The sequence below is a fragment of the Cydia strobilella genome, chromosome 12 (assembly GCF_947568885.1).
Source record: "Cydia strobilella chromosome 12, ilCydStro3.1, whole genome shotgun sequence".
Lineage (NCBI taxonomy): Eukaryota > Metazoa > Arthropoda > Insecta > Lepidoptera > Tortricidae > Cydia > Cydia strobilella.
This window is the reverse complement of record NC_086052.1, coordinates 11,800,346-11,811,766: the sequence shown is the minus strand read 5'-3', so window position 1 is coordinate 11,811,766 and position 11,421 is coordinate 11,800,346. Positions and strand designations below refer to the sequence as shown.

The following is an 11,421-nucleotide window of genomic DNA, read 5'->3' as shown; positions in this document are numbered from 1 at the left end:
GTGGCCATTCTGCCGCACTATAAGCCATCCGACACCACTACCCTCTCTACACGCTGGCCCATCTTAGTGGGCCAGTATGATGGCCCATCGTGTAGAGGAGCCTTAAAAGATAAATATCATTTTCCATGCGTCGTAAAGTAGAAGAAAATGTTGTAGCATAGGCAACAAAGGGTATAGCAGGTTGGTTCTGAGGTTTTATAGTTTCTCCGTAGCCAGGCTGTGAACTAGGGTAGTCGGGCTTCAGACGGGGCGCGGTGTATGGCAGGTAGGAGTGAGACAGTATCATGATCTAACCGTGGTTACTGCGGGGTCAGCGTGGGCCATGAGCGTAGCGGCGCGGTATGAAGGCGGCGGGGTCTGTTTCACCGCCTCCTCGTAGGCAGGCAGCAGGCTGGAGTAGTCAGGCTGCGGTGGGGGCGCGGTGTACGGCGGGGCGGCTAGGGTTTCCCCTGAGATTACGAAGGGGGTGAGGCTGTGGAGCGCGTGCGCGCGCATCGTCAAATACTTGTAGCAACGCCATACCATGCTGATGCAGTAACCCTGCCGAAAAAAACATTTGATATTAGCATCATCTATGGATAATAGTTTGTATTTTTGTAATACAGATAATAAAAACAAGTAGTAATAACAGCAACACAATGAACAACGCTAGACTTGAAGGTTTTGTTAACTGTGTAAAGTAAAGGATGGTAGGTAGTATACCTTGAGCAGCACGGCCAGCAGGAACACGGACAGCACCACCAGCGCGAGCGCGGGCGCCGGCAGCGCGAGGAGCTGCTCGCGCCACGGCACGCGCTTCGTCTCCGCGACCAGCCGGTGGATCGAGCGTAGGTAGTACAGGTACCCGGTCGCCGTCAATCTGTGTACACACACACACACACATCACACATACCATCGGATCATCAAAAAATTGAACTCTTAAAACATATATAGGTAATCATCATTATGTCAACCGAAAGACGTCGTCTGCAACAGCTATAAGTACCTATGCGACCAAATCGTTCCACGTTGTTAAGGGCTTTTCCAGCATCTTTGGTTACACAGGCTCTTCAGAAGTATCGTATAAATAATAATTAGACCGCAGTTTGACTTGTGATCTATCATATCATATTCACACATCATAAATGTAGAAGAAATCGATAATAACGATATAACATTAACTAGGTTTGGTTGAAATTATTTGCTTAAAATATTGAAACAGCTCAGTCTTTCGTTTTCCCTATGCATCAGGCTGAATCTGAATCAGTAGCATTATATGACAATCACCACACTAGCGTTCAATAGCCCTATATTATCCTCCTATTTGTTTTGCATGATGGTATTGGATATAATGTACATACTCACTGTATTGAATTTGCCTATTGATGTTTCGCAATTACTACGACCTTACTCACCCAATTGATTGTATTGTATAGGTATATAAGTACTATATAACTGCTACATTAAAAATGCATAACAACCGACTTGTGTTTGTACTCCAAAACAACGTCAGTGTTATATGTTAGTGTTAGTGTGGCCAGTGACCAATGAGGGCGTACGAATTCGCCGCTTGGGGCGCTAGTGTAGATGGTGGTCTTTTCCATAGTCATAGTTCATATGTCAAATGTCACTTGTCACTTAAATGACTGACAGCTGTTCTTTAGTCTTTTGGACCACCATCAACAGAGGCGCCAACTGGTGAGCAAAAAACGATAGCCCTCATTGCAACTCCACTTCGTCTTTTCCAAATAAAATTATGTAAAACCCATTCTACTATGAGTCCTCCTTTTTACCTGTGTTATGCACTAATATAAATTTAGCTCGGCAGCTTTTCGTACCTACTGTAAATTTGATTTCATGATTGCTGCAAAACTATCACTAATTTGGAATCAGCTTATTAAGTATAAAGAATTTATAGAAAAAGCGTGAAATTTAAAATGCACGTCACGTAACATTGTTATCATGTCTCACGCCAACTTCTACTGTATTCGACGAAAAAAAAAAACTATCTACCATATCGTGGTGACCTTGCCACTCTACGTACGTTTCTTACATAGATTACCTCCTAAACGATGAAGTACAGGCATATGTTTTATTTTACTCGCAGTCACGCTTTTGAATATTCCACTTCCAAGTCAAAGCAAACCACAATGCCGCAAAAAATGTATAGGGTAATTTTTTCCTTCAAAATCACGTTTTTCATAGGGCGTAGTAGTCTCTTAGTGCATTAAGAAATTTGTGAAGTGTCTTTAGCGTTTATGTGGTAAAAAATAAATAGGTAATGCTCTTAATTTTTTTTTGTCTGGTTTGTTTTGAACCCCGTTCAAAATGTTACATAGGTACGTAATGAACTTAAGTTTGCATCCGAAACATTAGGTATATTATATTATATATTGGTGAGCGGAGAGCATATAGGTCGTTGCATATTAGGCACGCTTCATAATGCGGCATCTTTTGAGAGGTCATCAACTCATCAGGCTTCATGTCATGAAGTAGTTTACCTAATAAGCTATTTCCTTTTTATTGCAAGGTGAAGGTTGTTGCAGTGAGAAAATATTTATCGCAGATTAAATACCTATCGCGCAAAGCCATACAAGTGTGGAGTCAATGCCTTTTCGATGTTCATGGTTAAACGTTGTTAAATGATTGTTCTTTGTAGAATATAGTCGTAGTCGGAGTCGTGATCTTGTAGGATCTTGCTGCGAGTTTATATGAGTAGGTACGTACTTTTTAGGGTTCCGTACCCAAAGGGACCCTATTACTAAGACTCTACTGTCCGTCTGTCTGTCTGTCTGTCACCAGGCTGTATCTCATGAACCGTGTTAGTTAGACAGTTGAAATTTTCACAGATGATGTATTTCTGTTGCCGCTATAACAACAAATACTAAAAACAGAATAATATAAATATTTAAATGGGGCTCCCATACAACAAACGTGATTTTTTTGCTGTTTTTTTCCGTAATGGTACGGAACCCTTCGTGCGCGAGTCCGACTCGCACTTGGCCGGTTTTTTGTAGGTTGATGCCTGAATTGAATGGAGATGATCGTATGTTTTCTTCGCGGGCGTTTGTTTTCTCTTAGTTAAAGTACGCAAGTGTAAACAGTCGGCAACAAACGATTAGACAACATGTCGACCTATTTTTTCACGCAGAATCTTTATCTACACATACGTTTCTTGCACGAGAAAATAGTCTATCGCTACCCGCTTTATCGTTGTTGGTCGGACAGCTGCCAGAACTATAGGTTTATGATCTTGACTGCACCAGTTTACTTAAATTTATGTGCAAGTGTATTGGTAGATACAAAGTACGGGTTTAACGAGAATATATTCCTTCCTGTGTCAGTAATTACTCAACGCAATAGCAGCAATTAAGGGTAAACAATTGGATCACCAAGGGCATTTATATTTAGACCAAAGATGATATAATAAGATAGAGCGGTACTGTCATAGTAAATTTTGTAACCACTGTAAATTTACTGCCATCTATCGACATACTTTAAAACTAAAAATGAAGATTTATAAAAATACGTTAAAATGTATTTAAATATGGATAAATGATTTTTTTGTTTGCATTAATTATTTTTATATGATTTTGACCCATGTTCTTTTACTGATATGCGTTAAAATTATAAATAACAAACGAAACCGTCAACGCCCTCTATACGAGAGTAGGCCAAAACTAGTGGCGCCATCTAATCGGTGCGGCCGAGGCGCTCACAAATATCTGAACACGCCTCTATTGTCAAGGCGTTAGAGTACGTGTTCAGATATTTTTGAGCACCCCTGCCGCTCCGATATATCTGATTGCGATTGTACCTAATTCTAAACAATTAATTAATAGTCACAATTTTAGTTAAATGTCGAATAGTAATTTTAACAAAAAAATATTCTTCTTTCTTTCTACCATTTCTCCAATCTCGTTCTTTTTACCATTTCTTTAAACATGTACAGAAGTTTAAAATCTATTTGTATTTAATTGGAATAAATTCTGGTGTTGGGGCTGTTTGTTTTTAGTATTAAAACATGGCCTGTGTTGACGCCGAAGGACAAAAGGACAGTGGCAGATTCGCAGTCTTGGCCGCCCTAGACCCCTAGGCCTTTTAGTAACTACTAGCCGCCCCTTTCTCAGCACCCAATCATATAGACTGCCGCCTTGCTGCCGCCCTAGGCCCGGGCCAACTGGGGTTTAGACCAAATCCGCCACTAAAGACAGAGTGAGTGCACAATAATATTACCAGTGCGCCGACTTTTAAATCTAGTGAACGAGTGACTTACACAGTAATGGCGAAGTCGAATATCTGCAGGCAGAAGAAAGGCAGCAGGTGGGCCGGCTTGCCTCGCGACGCGCCGTAGATCAGCATGAGCGTGATGGCGAGCGTGCACACTGTAACCAGTGCACCGACATCCAGATCATCTATTGAACAAGTAACTGGTTAAACAACGAACTTAACCAGTTCTGTCATGTTCACATACATTATTTATTTAATTTCATTTATATAAAGTTCTGGGTTGGTATGCATATTATATCAAATGTAGGAAAGATTTAGGCATAGAAAACCAAAAAAAAAAGGTAATGTTTTACTAAAATAACACGAGTTTTGATAATAAAGTGTCACAGATATTCACATTATGTAGTGCACAAGTAAGCAAGTACCTAACTGGTTAAACGATAACCGTGTCTATTGTAACCAGATCACCGATATATGTATAGACATCCTCCAGTGAATTGTAAATGCACAATAACGAGTTAAACCGCGCACATGAAAGCACAACATATGATATTTTATGATTGATGACAATAATAAAAAGGTCGCAATGTAGCATAAAAACATTAGGTACGTATTACCATGATATACAGTGACCAAATTACAATCTTATCAATTGCAAAAACATAACACAGTTTCATTATACAGACGTGCTCCATAATAATTTCATTAGAACATCTTTATAGTTTGTGTAGTTTTTTTCCGTCTGTGAGGAAAAATCAACATTATTTATATACATATAAAATACGTTGAAAACTAAATTATTAAGAAATAAATTATAGTGTTACGTTATATAATTAGGAGAGCCGACTAAATAATTCAGTTCAAATTATTATTTAGTAAAAGAATGCATACAAAACATAAAATACTTTTTAAGGTTTATTTTTTCATTTTATATTCATATGTACAGCATTCGTTTTACGCAAAACATTTCACTTGGTTTGTTGAGTATAAACAATCCTAGTATCATTGATATTATAGAATTTAATAATTGAATGTATAAGAGACGCAACAAGACATTCAGCTGTTCTAACAAAATATACAATAGTGGCAATGATAAATAAACAGAAACTGAGTAATGCAGAAATTATTAATAATAAAATAGTGGTACAAATAAGTGGAGGAGAAAAAGTCGTAATCCACTTTCCAATTTTTGCCCTGGGCTCCGAACCACTAGCCTAGGATAAAAGCTAAGATAAGATAAGCAAGGAAAGACAGAGTAAAAAATTACTGTTGTTATCTTTTTTAGAGTGGAATATCTGTCCTAGCCATGTTAGATGAAATGTTAGAAAGCACACTTACGGTAAATAATGCTGTGGTTGTGATCCCGGGACTGCATGTAGGTGCCGGGGCGGTTGTCGACATTGGACAGCGGCGTAGGCATGGGATTGGAGTCACTCTCGAGCTCGTCCAGCAGCCGCGGGTCGCGCACCACGGCCGCCAAGAAACCTAGCGCCACTAGGTGCAGCATCTGACCAAAATGTTGATTAGATGGTATCCACATTGAATGCCGTTACTGCACGCATTTCGGGGGTGTGTGAGAATCACAGCACTGTTTTTAAATAAACAAACTTTAAAAAAAATAAAAAATAAAAATAATTTTTTTTGAGGGAATTGGTCTAGTATAGCCCCAAGGGTGGGAAGGTAAGATGGCAGTTGTTTTTTTATAAAAAACTTGTTGTTGTGCAATATTTGGGATCATGTTGCCGAGTGGACTACAGACTTCTATAGCAAGCTATGACAATGCTGGGATGGTGATGGTGAAAAGGAGTTTTGTCCAATTTTAAAATATAGTTCATGACCCAGCAATTAATCAGGCAGTTGCAAGAATAAGGAAAAAATGTATCATAGTGGGTTTTCGGGATTGTTAATGGGCTTAATGGATTTATGTTGTACATAGTATTATAATAATATGTAATATTTTCCAATATATTAATTTACTCTCAAGTGAAAAGTAGGGCTACTTAGAGTACACCCCATTCCCATCCCATTTTCATTTATAGTGTATCCATCTACCATCAATATGTCGACGCGTCCAAACTTAAAAGTTCCTGTGTAATATTTTAATGCTAGTCACATTAAATAAAGGATAGGTTAATTAGGTTGCTTCAGATGCCTGAAGGGCAACTGTCCAGAAAAAGGAGCCCCGTGTAGCAAGGCTCTGTCGATTCAGGGAATGAGACCATGGTTTTCACGTTTCACGATATACCTAGAAATTTCATGATCTGGTGGATATTACGATCGACCGCCAACATATATATTAAAACTTACCAAGTGCCATGTTCCAAGTAGAATGGTTCCTGTGCGGACATGGAGGCAGAAACAGCAGCGCCATTCACTGTTGCGCTCACTTCCCAACTTTGGCCGAAACCTCAACATTTTTTACCTGCATAATATTTTATGATAAAAAGAAGACAGTAAATAAATCTCAGACATCTCTATTTCACACTTTCAATTATTCAAAAGTTATCTGGAATAGATCGCTCCGTAGCAATAAGACCGCCTGTTGTTTACCTCTACTTTTAATCTTCTTTAATACATTGTGTTCTATATTGGCCTAGATATATGTCTGTCAGAAGTAGATAAATGAGAAGAATCAGAATGCATTTATTTGTTATAACATAGGTACATTGTATTGGTCTTATAGTTAACGCTATGTTTTGCCGCTAGGCGTACAAATTTGTTTACCTATATAAACTAAGTTAAACATGCGCCAGTCTAAGGTATTCATGCTTCAATAATCAAATCAATTACAAAAATAATAAATAAGAACAGAAAGATAATTCACAATAATAATAAAATTTAAAACAATAAATATTAAAAAATGTCAACAATGAAAATTTCAAAGAAAACTACAAAAAAATTACAAAAATAGAAAAACGAGCTATAAATTATTATCATTTAAGAACTGCTGTACACTATAGTAACATTTCTTGATTAGCAGTGATTTTAAAGTCTTCTTAAAATGTACAATATTTAATTCTTTTGTAGTGTTCGGAATTTTATTATATATTTAAGGTGCCATTCCTAGCACACTTTTGCGCATCATGGCTGTTTCACATACTTTATGGCATAAATCATTTTTATATTGAGATCGTACAGGGAGCTTTCGTGTGTCAGAAATTTTATCAAAAAGGTTTTGATTACATTTTACAAAGACAGAAATTTCCAGGATATATAGGCAGGGCAGAGTTAGGATATTTAGTGATTTAAAGTACGGAATAACACTATCCATCATTTTTAGACCACACATAGATTGTATACATCTTTTTTTGGACTTTACTAAGTACTGCATACATGACTCCATATCGTAGTACCAATGCAACAAGTCCATGATAAGCAACAAGTAAAGCTTCATTATTTACCACCTTGGAAAGCTTATGAAGAGCAAATGCTGACTTACTTAATTTTTTACAGACATCATTTATGTGGTATTTCCAAGTAGGTTGGCTGTCAATGAATAATCCTAGAAATTTGGTCACTCCTATAGTCTTTATTATATTTCCATTATAATTACGGAGGAAGTGACAATCTTGTCCATGGTAACTATTAATTTATAGTTATTTAATATTTTTAGCACCACAAAGTCCACTAACGATAATACAATTTGATAATATAAACTTAAAATAAATCTTCATTTATTCCATTCATTGTTACACAACTCATATATGACACTACTTAAAAATAAACTAACACAGATTCAGATAATTAGTGCGGAATTCAGAGAATGCATAGGTACTTAATATTTTGGTACCAGAGTAACATTAATAGTATATATTCAATAGCAATTATTAAGAATCAGCTATTTTCAAATCTAAAACAAATTCTTTTATCAGGATAATGTTAAATGTTATCAGACGATAAACTGGCTGTTGTGCAACAACGTCGATAGTACCAATGGCACAATATGTTTATATTTTGAAAGCGACCTAAGAAACGTTTGAAGGTCTATTAGTTACACGGCATATGTCTTACTTATGCTACTAACTAATGGTAATTTAAATCGACGAAATAAAACAAACCAATGTAACTTTAGTATTTTTTTTGTAAACGCATTATTCGTGTTGTATAGCTTTCTGCTGATTAGTGATTACCAATTAAGTGAATTAAGCGCACGCATCATAATAAATGTAAAACAAATCCAATAAGCGATAGGCGGAGCGTTAAAATGAAATATAGAAGAGCAACCTCACCTATATTAATAAATGGTAATTTTCTTCATATGGCCAAGGCAAAAAATAAAAACACAATATTATTATTTTCCAGAAAATTTCTTTACAATTTTGCGCAAGTATCACGTACTGAATCGAAATCGAATAACGTCATACATACTACGAAAAATGTCAGTTTTGTTTTTAAATCTCTAGCAATGGACAAAGAAGTTTCCTCCTAGTGCACTTATTTAATTGAAAATGTTTGTGTATAGGAGCAGAAAATTGTATATCTCGAATAGCCGAACGTTACGTTCCAAAACAAATGTAAGTTGAGATTGGAAGTACCCAAACAAAGAATATAATACTCATACCCAAACCAATATAATAGTCGCAACAGACAGAAATGTCTTTCTCGCTTTGACTTATAGGGGCGGCGCACCAAGGTCGCGGTGCTGTGTGGTAGTATGTTACGGCTTTAACGATTACATTACATTCTACAGAAAAAATAATAGGGTCCTTAAATTAATTACTATTTGCAACTATTTGTCATACATAAGTTTTAAAGTAAATATTAAGTATGTTTTGTGGTATTGTTGAACTTTTTAAAATTACTTTTATTATGGAATTAGAACGTTCCCTAAATTAAATAAAAAAAAAGAGCTGCCAGCTGCCTTCAGCCTTTCTGATCCTGTCCAATCTACTGTCAAAAAATTGTAAAAAGTGAGTTTTAAAATTAATAAAATCGTAATTTGTAAAAACGGCGTCCTACCACATCAATTAATGTTGGAATAAGTAATTTGTGTAATGTTCCAGCTATAATGGACAAAATTCCAGACCAAATCGGATACCTGGTGCTTACAGAGGACGGGGCTGTCCTCGAGTCTGGAGGGGAGCTGGAGAATGACGAGCGAGTAGCCACGATAGTAACGGACCTTATCAGCTTATCAAACAAGTTCGTACAATTATTTAATATCCCATAAAACAGCTCTATTACTATCCAAACCAAAGAGGCCCAGTAATTTACTATGACTCATGCAATACTATTATCATGTTTCAGGGTTGATCCTGTGGCTTTTTCTCCCAGTGAACAATTCAAGAAAATATCTATAACGTACGACGACCACTGGTTCCTAATTTGCATGTCCAATAAGAAAGTATATGTGGTCAAAAGGAACATATCTCTTCCTGCAAGTGAACCTAATTCAGTTGTTGTTTGACCAATTCAAATCTAAGTCACCATGGGACGGAACTTACTGATGAGTAGTCTTGAAAATGCATCATTTAATATAATCATCCAAATAATATTCCGTTGTGTAACATTCATTATCAATGCATGGGTGATTAGGAATGTTGGTCATGAGGTGTTAGGTATCATGAATGTGCGCCTTCTGCTGCTAGAGAGCACAATCTTGTTCCTTAGCAGGGAGCCATTCAACCGGGCATGCCTTGGACAAAAAGAAGAATTCAGCTGGCATCAAATTGTTAACCAAATTTGGCTTTCTGTCCCTCTCAGCTGTGTTCTGTCACTAGTGTTTGTTTACATCTGGCTGCACATATTACCTCTAGGTAATCCAGAATATGCTTTTCAGTATGCATTTGGCTGCTGGAGTGTAGCCCTGTCTTGTGTCATAGAGTTGTGTTCAGCCAACATGGTATTACTTGCACAACTGTTCTGTTTTGTTAAATTAAGAGTAGCATTAGACACTTTCCATATTTTCACAAGAACAGTCATATTTTTATCTATAATTATCTATGATAGGTCTTTAGCCTTGATTGCATTTTCATTAGCACAAGTGGGCAGCATTGCAGCTGTTGCCATTTTCTATTATTTGTTTTTCTATTGGTACATTAAAAACAAACCGTTGTATGCCAAGGGCGCTCTTAAGAATAGCTATGTGCCAGATAATATTTTGCAAAAATTATATGAGAATGTTGATGACTTTAATTTTACATCTCTTAAAGACTTCTTACCTAAATGGTTGGGATCTGTGAATTCATCATTTAATAAGAAACTAAGTGCTTTAACTGTAAGTTTTGCTAAACAGGGTGTTGTAAAACAGTTGTTGACAGAAGGTGAGAAGTATGTGATGTCTGTAAGCCCTGTCATGAGCTTTTCAGAGCAGGCAACTTATGACGTGGTTAATAATTTAGGCAGTCTGGCAGCCAGGTTCATATTTAGACCCATTGAGGACAGTAGCTACTTCTATTTTACTCAAATGGTGAGCAGAGATTTGCCACTTCACAAGCAAGACCAGCACAAGATACAGGAATCCTGTGTTGTGTTGTCTCAAGTCTGCAAGACTGTCAGTTCAATTGGGTTAATAGTGCTAGTGTTTGGTCAGAGCTATGCTCACACATTACTGTGGATGTATGGAGGAGAAGCATTTGTTGCAAGTGGATTGCCAGTGCAATTACTCCGTAGCCACTGTCTGGCAATAGTCCTGCTAGCTATTAATGGTGTCACTGAATGCTACACATTCGCTACAATGACAAGTGCACAATTGAACAGCTATAATTATTTAATGGTATTCTTTTCCATTAGTTTTTTGTTTTTATCCTACATTTTGACTTATACATTAGGACCAGTAGGTTTTATAATTTCTAATTGTATCAATATGTTTGCCAGAATCATGCATAGTATTCATTTTATAAGTGACAAATACAAAAATACTGGTTATAAACCCTTAGATGGACTGAATGTTGGAAAAGTCTTCCTCTTGGTGTTGTTTATAGCAGGGTGTATTTGCAAAATCTCAGAAAATAAATTGTTACATGTGTCTATCATACTGCACATAGTTATTGGTGCGGTGTGTTTTGCATTAGTCCTGCTGGCCTGGGCCTATGAAAACAGACACCTTGTTATTAAAATGTACAAAAAAGCCTTTCAGGCAGAGGAGACTAAAGAGAAAATATCAGTTGACTAGCATAAGAATGTTTAGTTAATTTAGAATGTAACAGACTAGAGTTTTATTGTATTTATCAAATAAAGACATGTTTTATTCACATTACAACTTAGTTTCAT

The 11,421-nt window shown here is 36.8% G+C and overlaps 3 protein-coding genes across 5 annotated transcripts; 2 read left to right on the top strand and 1 right to left on the bottom strand.

The window, feature by feature from the left end:
- Window positions 1-276: 276 nt before the first annotated feature.
- LOC134746133 (lysosomal-associated transmembrane protein 4A) lies at window positions 277-8,587 on the bottom strand. Of its 2 annotated transcripts, none has more exons than XM_063680418.1 (6): window positions 8,439-8,587; window positions 6,517-6,631; window positions 5,548-5,716; window positions 4,256-4,394; window positions 703-859; window positions 277-540 (listed from the first exon to the last, which is right to left on the bottom strand). In XM_063680418.1, the coding sequence occupies exons 2-6, from the start codon at window positions 6,622-6,624 to the stop codon at window positions 283-285; spliced, it is 831 nt and encodes a 276-aa protein (XP_063536488.1). In that variant the 5' UTR covers window positions 6,625-6,631; window positions 8,439-8,587; the 3' UTR covers window positions 277-282. The 2 variants fall into 2 exon arrangements, with proteins under 2 accessions (XP_063536488.1, XP_063536489.1); XM_063680419.1 differs by having other exon boundaries at window positions 4,256-4,364.
- Window positions 8,588-9,047: 460 nt separating this feature from the next.
- LOC134746132 (ragulator complex protein LAMTOR4 homolog) lies at window positions 9,048-9,703 on the top strand. 2 transcript variants are annotated; one of them, XM_063680417.1, is made up of 3 exons: window positions 9,048-9,119; window positions 9,213-9,351; window positions 9,457-9,703. In XM_063680417.1, the coding sequence occupies exons 2-3, from the start codon at window positions 9,218-9,220 to the stop codon at window positions 9,614-9,616; spliced, it is 294 nt and encodes a 97-aa protein (XP_063536487.1). In that variant the 5' UTR covers window positions 9,048-9,119; window positions 9,213-9,217; the 3' UTR covers window positions 9,617-9,703. The 2 variants fall into 2 exon arrangements, with proteins under 2 accessions (XP_063536487.1, XP_063536485.1); XM_063680415.1 differs by lacking the exon at window positions 9,048-9,119 and having other exon boundaries at window positions 9,126-9,351.
- Window positions 9,638-11,410, top strand: LOC134746130 (protein RFT1 homolog). The gene has a single exon (XM_063680411.1). The coding sequence runs from the start codon at window positions 9,638-9,640 to the stop codon at window positions 11,321-11,323; it is 1,686 nt and encodes a 561-aa protein (XP_063536481.1). The 3' UTR covers window positions 11,324-11,410.
- Window positions 11,411-11,421: the final 11 nt, after the last annotated feature.

What these genes read in the sequence shown, in the direction of transcription:
- LOC134746133 (XM_063680418.1), bottom strand. Translation starts at nt 6,624, where the DNA reads ATGTTGAGGTTTCGGCCAAAGTTGGGAAGTGAGCGCAACAGTGAATGG. An exon ending in CAACCACAGCATTATTTACC is followed by an intron (nt 4,395 to 5,547) that starts GTAAGTGTGCTT and finishes CTTGTTCAATAG; the next exon opens with ATGATCTGGATGTCGGTGCA. An exon ending in TGCTGGCCGTGCTGCTCAAG is followed by an intron (nt 541 to 702) that starts GTATACTACCTA and finishes TTTTTTCGGCAG; the next exon opens with GGTTACTGCATCAGCATGGT.
- LOC134746132 (XM_063680417.1), top strand. Translation starts at nt 9,218, where the DNA reads ATGGACAAAATTCCAGACCAAATCGGATACCTGGTGCTTACAGAGGAC. An exon ending in CTTATCAGCTTATCAAACAA is followed by an intron (nt 9,352 to 9,456) that starts GTTCGTACAATT and finishes ATCATGTTTCAG; the next exon opens with GGTTGATCCTGTGGCTTTTT.
- LOC134746130 (XM_063680411.1), top strand. Translation starts at nt 9,638, where the DNA reads ATGGGACGGAACTTACTGATGAGTAGTCTTGAAAATGCATCATTTAAT.